The sequence below is a fragment of the Teleopsis dalmanni genome, chromosome 2 (assembly GCF_002237135.1).
Source record: "Teleopsis dalmanni isolate 2A chromosome 2, ASM223713v2, whole genome shotgun sequence".
Classification (NCBI taxonomy): domain Eukaryota; kingdom Metazoa; phylum Arthropoda; class Insecta; order Diptera; family Diopsidae; genus Teleopsis; species Teleopsis dalmanni.
This window is the reverse complement of record NC_051847.1, coordinates 10554511-10562992: the sequence shown is the minus strand read 5'-3', so window position 1 is coordinate 10562992 and position 8482 is coordinate 10554511. Positions and strand designations below refer to the sequence as shown.

Here is an 8482-nt window from a genome sequence, read left to right as displayed (position 1 = left end):
TATATTTCCAAGAATTCAACATTGGAAGATTTACTTAAGCCGAATAAGAAAAAAACATCTACGATAAGCTGATTATCACACATTTGCTGAATATTTTAGGCATAACGCCTAAGCGCTTAAGTTCCTCTTAACATGCTGATGCCACCTTATCGAATTTATGGGATTAACTCAACAACAACACATGAAATGCCAAATAATTAATTTACCCAACGACGTGAGCAGACACAGCCATGTACATAGATACAAACCCATACTCATGCACTCGCACTCGCACACACACACACATACAAGCATATACATGATGCCGTAATCAAATGGCAATCAATTTGTGTTGTCCTTGTCTTAGCACAAATCAATGTCGAGCTAATATTTTATTGCCGTCTGTGATGGTCGAAATGTCTAATAGTTTTAACCTCTTCACATCGCCTGGTCTCATCGCTTGGCCGCCACATTCTGGCTGTGTGTTTTGCTACTGCTTGGCTTGGCATGTGAGCAAATCAAATAAATCTTGGATTGTAATTAAATCGGCTTATCAATATTTTATTGCATTACCGAGTGCCGTACAAAGTCAAAGGACTGACAGAACTGACAGAACGACAGAATGCAGGCCGCCGGGACACTGCGACAGTCTGAAGTGTGTCAATGAATCCCGAGCATTGGACATTTTTCGCCTTTTTTCCCATCATTACTCCAATAAATACAAACACACATCAGTGAAGCGCACATGTGTGCGATGTGTGCGATATGTGCGATGTGTGACATGTTATCAATGCCATTGACACATTTCAGCGTACGACACTACACGACATGACATGACTTCGAATGACTCTACATGGCTTGGCATGACTTCACTTTTAATATGCAACAGTCAATCGGCTGAAATGGCACACCGCTCTTCGCAACTCAAGTCAACAGAGTCTGAAGTGGCAATGCGAAATATGAGGTAGCAGCAGAATTCCTACGTGTGCACAAACAAAAACCCAATCGCTTAGAAATAAAATGACAGCTCCACTTAACTTGCTACGCTTAACTCGCACTGTCAAGTCTAAGCAGATTTACATGTGTGACAACGGATAGCTTATATGGCATATACCATAACTGTTCACATAAACACACACACGCACACACTCACATACACATTCAACGCAGTTTATATATATGTCTGCTGGTTGGGAAGTCATAGTTCGGTAAGGTTTTACGTGACAAGCTGCGTTTGATTTATGCTCGAGGTTGACATCATTTGCCTAATGCCTGCCTTCTCACTATTTCTCACTATTGTATGGCTTATCGGCAAACACTTAATAAAAGCGACACTAATTGAAGCATAAAACTAGGCGCAAAGGCGTAATTATTTGAATAGCGCGGCGAATTCAGTTTAGAAATTTAATATTTCAATCGAAACGTTTATGCGGCAAGTGATGTTAGGACAATTGAATATTCTCACTGCTTCTGGCCCATATACCACACAACTTTACTCGCACTTTACTCGCATCCCCGCAAGGATTCACTTCAAGTGATGCACTTTGCAACGCCATTTCAATTTGATCCAATCCATTTCTTTTCTAAAGATTGCACTTTGATGCAAATGAATTCCAATTTATTTTATTGTTTTGCGATTCCCGAATGAATAAAAAAAAATTTGTCTTCTTACAGATGGTTCGGCTGCCGTGTGACAATGGCGCTCGCATTTGTCGTCTACATGCCCTACATAGCAGCGCAATTCCATCCACGTTTCGAAACATTGATACCCGCCGGCTTGATGGTGGGCTTCGGTGGTGGTCCATTATGGTGTTCGAAATGTACATATCTCTCCACAGTATCGGAGGCATTGACCAAAGTACGTGGTCGTTTCTCGCTGAAGGATGTCAACACCGTCAAACTGTTTGGTCTCTTCTTCATATTCTATCAAATGGCACAGGTGTGGGGTAACTTAATCTCATCATCAGGTAAGAACACAGCCACGAAGTACTAATATTACAAAATAAGACGAACATTGCCCTAGTGTTATCCTTTTCCAGCTCCGATGACAGTCACACAGGTGTGAACATTTCCTCGATAGCTAATATATCACTGGCGCCTTTTGAGGAAGCACAGCAAGATCGGGTCACGGAGTTGTGCGGTGCCCGTTTTTGTCCTGGAGTCAGCGCTGAAGTAATACCAAACTTGAGTCCACCCGATCCTGCCAAAATACAGTTGCTCACCTCCATTTTTCTTGTCTGTATGGTCGTCGCAGTATTGCTGATGTTCTTCGCTGTGGACTCATTGAGTCGGTAAGTCAATCGAATATTTCACCACAATGTTTACGAATCGTGCATGTGATAGTTATGGCGTTAAGAAAGGTGAGGCGGGTGATGGCATGTCTGGTTTCAAGCTCTTGATGGTGACCATTAATTTGCTGCGCAAACGGCGACAGATTCTACTGCTGCCAATTACGATGTTTATAGGTCTGGAAGAAGCTTTTCTAGCTGTGGACTATACCAGGGTTAGTCGCTCGAGATGCTCCTAAATTAAATTAAATCCAACGCTTCTTTCTGTTTTCTCATATTTATATTTTATAGTCTTTCGTTGCTTGCGGCTGGGGAATTTCAAATATTGGCTTTGCAATGATTTGCTTTGGTGTGGCCAATGCTATTGCTGCAGGCGTCGCTGGTGGCTTGGTGGAGAAAATTGGACGTGTCAGCTTAGCACTTATTTGTGCCTTAATCAATTTGCTGCTGCTTGGCTACATGTCCTTGTATACGGCTCGTGAAAACGATTATCTTATGTACTGCGCTTTTGCTGCTGTGTGGGGAATTTGCGACGGCATCTGGCTGGTTGTTGTCAATGGTAAGTGGTTGACTTCGTCATGGCATTCTTCAAAGAAGATATCGTAATATTACGGTCTTTGTGGAGCGGTGTTCATTAGTATTGAACCGTTAGTATTTTATTGAACCGATTGGTTGTTGTTCATATCGAAGACCGTACGACATAGGTTTGTAAGAGAATATAATAAGGTTTTTGTAGACAATTGATTAGGTTTTCATTTGTAAAGTACGTTAGCATAGACACACTTCAGAATAAAGCTCTCCAGCAAGTTTAAACAAAGCAGATAAAATGTACAGTACCTTTCAAAATAACGTTTTCCATATTGGGTTTAAAATTCAGCTAATTTTTATAATTAATTTTATAGAATTAATTAACAAAAAATAAATTTAAGGTAATTTTGATATTAATACAAACAAAAATAATATATAAAAAGAAGTATATAAAGCAAGTTGCCGTATCTTGCAGAATCTCTCTCCACACATGAAAAATACTCTAACATATATCATATTTGCTTGACATAGTCGGATTAGTATTGCTAGATCTTTGGGTATGAACACCATCTAGTGACTAAAAATGGCGGAGTATAAAATATACATAATAAATACGCCTTCATTTTTAATTTTAGTACAAAGTTGTTGAATAAATTTAGGAACACTACAGATATACAAGGGTAAGGTAGGATGTCCTGGAAGTTGAGATACATTTCACAGTAGAGTGCATTGTAGAAATCCATTTTTTTAATTCCAGTAGCGTTTGAAAATTGCGTACTGACGGACAGAAAAATAATTAGAACTCATAAAATTTAAATACTGCATAATCACATTACGTACTTGCATAATTTTATAGAACTTAAAAGAGTTTTCTTTCAGCTTTCTATGGTATTCTTTTTCCCAAAGACCTTATCGCAGCGTATAGTAATTTTCGTTTATGGGAATCGACTGGTTCTGTGATTGGTTATGTGATCAGTTCGCAGCTTTGCACCTCCACGAAGTTGATTATACTTCAGATTGTGCTCCTTGTAGGCTGCACAGGGTAAGAAATTATTTTAATAAAACTTTAAATTTTCATTAAAACGTTTTTCTTTTATTGTTTTTAGTTATGGGCTCATAGCAGTGACGACTGCTCTAAGGTGCGGAGGTGTGCGGTGAACACCCTAACATAATTTGCAAAATGTTAAATAACATAGGTACATAAATTTATTAAGTATCTTCACATCAAGAATTATTATTATTTATTACATTTCCATATATATATATTTTTAAAGTTTTAGCAAAAACAATTAAATATAATTGTCTATGAAAACTCAATCAATTTACTTCTGTTAGCCGCTATACTTGTTAGTTGTGCTCATATATTTGCAGCTCAAATCACAGAAAATTTCTATTATATTTCGTCTCTCCCCTTTGTGTGCAAAGAAGTTGACCACACATTCATACGTTGCATATGAACAAAATAATGTGTGTGTGCTCCCGTTCGTAATATCAGAAATAGAGATTTATATAGTGGGAATTGTATGAGAGTAATTTTCTGTTCTCTTCGAATATCAACTGCATGCATACGAATCCAACATGATGATTTGCCAAAGTGATTGCATGAGCGGCTGAAGTTTGCAGCTCATCTCACCATACATTTCTATCACATTTCGTCTCTCCCCTTTTAACAGTAACACCCACGAATTTCTGTTCTTACTGTGCGGAGTACATGTGCGCACATTTGTACGTTGCAAGTGAGTTTGATTTTGTTTGATCACTGGATAAACATGTATGGTTCTGAGTTAAAACTCTTTTGTTTGAAAAAAGTTGGTTTGATGTTACAAGTATATGAAAAGTTTTGTTTTTGATATAATATTAAATTTATATATAAATTATTAATTTAATTTGTTTAATATGTTATTTTGTTAATGAATTGTTAATATAATATTACGAATATATTGTTGCCTAACATAATATAGTTATTATTAATAAAACATCTCATATATTTTAATATAAGTGGTACATGTAAAAACAACATTATAGAAGGGCCGCACACCCTTCCAGATAGGGCACGCGTCGTCACTGGCTCATAGAGTATCGAGTTTGGAAAAAGCAGAAGAGTCTAGAAATTATGTTGAGTGATTAGCTTAGAAAATAAAAGTAATTGAGACAATGCCATTTTATATAAGATTTGTTATAATTCAATAAAATTTTGTATAATAATTTTAGTAGGAAAAAACATTAAATAAACTAATAAAACAAAGAAAAAACTTTGTGTAAATTATAATTATTCTATTAAAAAAGTTGAGTATTTTCATAACATAAAGATTGGTCATAACCCCTCTTGCTCTATTTTATAAGGATATGAATGTTTACAACAGTCACAGCAGAAAAAGTAATAAGTATAGGGACTCCCCTTTATCAGTTTTATTTTCTTTCTTACGAAGGTAAGTAAAAAAGCTATAAAATGTAAAAAAAATCATAATTTGAGGTTCTAATTCCAGAGCATTTATATCTATAACAATATAACAATATTTAAACTAGTGAATGGGGTGAATGGGGTGAATGGAGTGAATGGGGTGAATGAAGTGAATGGGGTGAATGGGGGCTGACTGACATGATCATCTCAACTACATTCATTGTTGTCTCTAGTTTCTTATACACTATCATTTTGCAATCGAAGTAGCTTAAAAGCAGGTTTAAAACAATATTATCTATTGTTTTCTTCTTCCTTTTCTTAGGTTCTCTAAATGCTTAAGTGATTGGTGAAAGGGGAGATTCTCTATTTAGTGCGTTTGTTGTTTTATTTGTTGGATGAATTAAAATAAACTATAATTTATTATTATTTTTACTTATGAATTTGTTTATTTATGCTTTATTACAATTAATTCTCAATTAATGTTTTCATGTTGTGGCATACAATATCAATTTTACATTTCTAGTCGGTAATTATGAGTACTTCAAAGACCTTTTTTGTTTTTTTTTGTTCATGAATAAATTAAATACATTTTTTTTAACATTCTAAGACATTTTTGTTTTTACTCATTACTTTAGCATTACTTATATGTAATTAATAATATTTTAACACATACGAAAGGTTCATCATAGGTGACAATGCAATTTGTGCATATACATAAAATTTAGTTTTTTTTGTTAATTTCATCGTTTTATATTACTTCACTAATTTTGAATTTGATGACGTCTTTGACAAAACTAACAAATTTTGACAAAAATGTAAGTAGTTCATTTTTTTGTTTACTTTAAATATAGTTCAAATAGTTCAAGGGAATTGAATATTAGTGGTTTCTTGAAAAAGAGTTCTAAAGTATTATTTTTTTGTTTTTTTTCTGTAATTTATTCGATATTTACTTAATTTTATTTATATATATCTTTTTTTATATATTTTTACTTTTGAATTTAGTATTTACTTTTTTGTGCTTAGAGATAATATAATATCTTTTATGAAAGAAACAAAATATTTTAAGTATTTTTATTTTTATTTTTTTTTTTTTGGAATGGCACGTGTAAACACAACTTAAATCTTTTTAATTAAAATAATACAAAAGAAAAAATTATTAAAATAAAATGTAATGTAAAAACGAATGATAAATTTTTTATTATAAAAAATTTTTTTTTTTTTTGTGCAGTCCATAAATTTTAGCTATCGTGGAAGGTGTTTTGTTGAACAAACTACCAAAATTTTCACTCCTAACATTATGGACTGTATAACTGAAAATCTTCTCATAGGAATTTTGACATATTTTTTTTTTTGCTTAAAATAGAATTTACAATAAATCGCTATGACACTCTTTTTGCTTCCCTTTTATGGCATGAATTCTAACTCCTTCAACTTCCTTCCATATTTCAGATAATCTTATAAACTTAGCACTACTAATTTTAATTATAAATAATTTTTAAATTGTTAGACATATTGTATACATTATAAAATTAATTAAATCTCATTTATATTTTTCAAAAACTATCACAAAAAACGCATTCACAACTCACACATATACACACTCTCACCCACACACACACACACACACATACACACTTGTATAAATACACTTTTACAAAGAATGGGAATTGTTTGGTTTGAAAACTTTTTTTATTTCTAAATTATCCTTTTTAGCTTGAGAGTACTTTTCGCAAACTTTCCTATTAAAATCCTTTTTAAGTTGTTTTTATAAAAATTTTACACTTAAGTGTACTTAGGTCTATCTTAAGGCTACGTCTGTTTATACATAAATATTGTTGCTTTTACATTAAAGCTTATTTCTATTAAATATGAATCCTGTACATCAACTCAAATCCTTAAAAACTAAACCAGATTCCGTAATCTTTGTCTCTTATATCTTTATTATTCTATTAATGTTTTACTTTTACTTTTAACTTCCTTTAATCTGATTTGTCCCTTTCTCTTATAAAACTCTTCCACACTCGTCTTCTAAAGTCTCGTCTTTTTCAATGGTTTCCAATTTCAAAACTACCCGACGAAGTAATTTACAGGAATTTTTTTACTGGAATATATTGATTCATAAGAGATATTTCCAAGTATTGGTTTTCATATATAATATTCATTATCAAAGTAATACATATTTCCATCCGGATAAGTTATTATGCTTCAGCATTTTTTTCAGTGATCAGCAATTCCAATTCTATCTACAAAAGTTGTAGTTGTTGTTCTTGATTTTCAAGATATCGGCAATCCTTGGTTTCCCCTACTTATAATTAACCATTATTTATAGAAAGTACTTTTTAGTAGCAGTTACAGCATTGTTTCTGATTTCATTGCTGTGACACATCATTTAAACCATGCCTTTGGACATCATTCTGACGGTATTCTTCAAGGCTTGACGTTTATTACAGAACCAAATGCGTATAACTTCGCGTTCGTACCCCAGTTGGTGAGCTAATCCAGTAATCTCGGTACCTGAAATAGAAAATTTCACATTAAAGAAACTGGTTTTAACATCGTCATAATTATTATTAAGTTTGTATATCTAAGAAATATATCTAAAATTAATATTGGACAGATATTCAAATTTATCAACGCTTTCGGCTGGTTTTAATACTTTCTTCGTTAATTGATTAGCATTCGACCTTTCTTCTGCTTTACCTATGTTCATTACAATGTGTTTAGCATTGCTATCCAAAGGTATCAACAGTTTTAATAGGCTATGATAAACAGATGGTTCTGGTAAATCTCCACCGTATTCTGACAATGGAAAACACAACTCAATATACTTGTAATTACTTGCAAAGAAAGTCTTTAGTTTCTGATACTCGAAAATATAAATTCCAGCTTCGCCTATGTAATGAAGCCACAGTTTTTAGGCAGATATGTTAGATATTAGGAGGCATGTCGTTTGATTGCAAATCATTAAATGCCTAGCTTCAATCAAACCACTTCAATCCTTCAAATAAGTACGTGAACATGGCTCTCTCATAGTTTCGTTCCCTTTCAGTTTCCTTAACAGAAGGATTTTTAGGAGAGTTTTGACAGTCTGCCAGATATTTGATCAGTAAAAACAAAAGAACTGCTTAACTACATAAGCTCAATTCAATCTAGTTTACCTACAGAAGTTTCGGGAAATATGTATGGTATTAAGACTGTTGATAATTGCTAATTGTTCTATCGGTTAATATTGAGTCTATCTTTAATATTTTATTAAACTAATTGCTTTTTTTTTCTTTTTTGAAAT

The 8482-nt window shown here is 33.1% G+C and overlaps 2 protein-coding genes across 2 annotated transcripts; one reads left to right on the top strand and one right to left on the bottom strand.

Moving 5' to 3' along the window:
• The first annotated feature begins 1657 nt into the window (after nucleotides 1–1657).
• On the top strand, nucleotides 1658–5364 carry LOC119673923 (UNC93-like protein). Its single transcript, XM_038085039.1, has 7 exons — nucleotides 1658–1946; nucleotides 2003–2270; nucleotides 2323–2482; nucleotides 2559–2826; nucleotides 3675–3837; nucleotides 3902–3934; nucleotides 5322–5364. Exons 1-7 carry the CDS (start codon nucleotides 1676–1678, stop codon nucleotides 5362–5364), a joined length of 1206 nt encoding a protein of 401 aa, XP_037940967.1. The 5' UTR covers nucleotides 1658–1675.
• A 1169-nt stretch (nucleotides 5365–6533) lies between these two features.
• Nucleotides 6534–7710, bottom strand: LOC119678251 (POU domain, class 6, transcription factor 2-like; the record flags this gene model as incomplete). Its single annotated transcript, XM_038089976.1, is given in 1 exon segment — nucleotides 6534–7710. A coding segment is annotated over 1 exon segment (125 nt), but the record flags the coding sequence as incomplete, so codon positions are not given.
• Between the last annotated feature and the right edge of the window lie 772 nt (nucleotides 7711–8482).

What these genes read in the sequence shown, in the direction of transcription:
- LOC119673923 (XM_038085039.1), top strand. Translation starts at nt 1,676, where the DNA reads ATGGCGCTCGCATTTGTCGTCTACATGCCCTACATAGCAGCGCAATTC. An exon ending in CTGGCTGGTTGTTGTCAATG is followed by an intron (nt 2,827 to 3,674) that starts GTAAGTGGTTGA and finishes GTTTTCTTTCAG; the next exon opens with CTTTCTATGGTATTCTTTTT. An exon ending in CTCCTTGTAGGCTGCACAGG is followed by an intron (nt 3,838 to 3,901) that starts GTAAGAAATTAT and finishes TATTGTTTTTAG; the next exon opens with TTATGGGCTCATAGCAGTGA.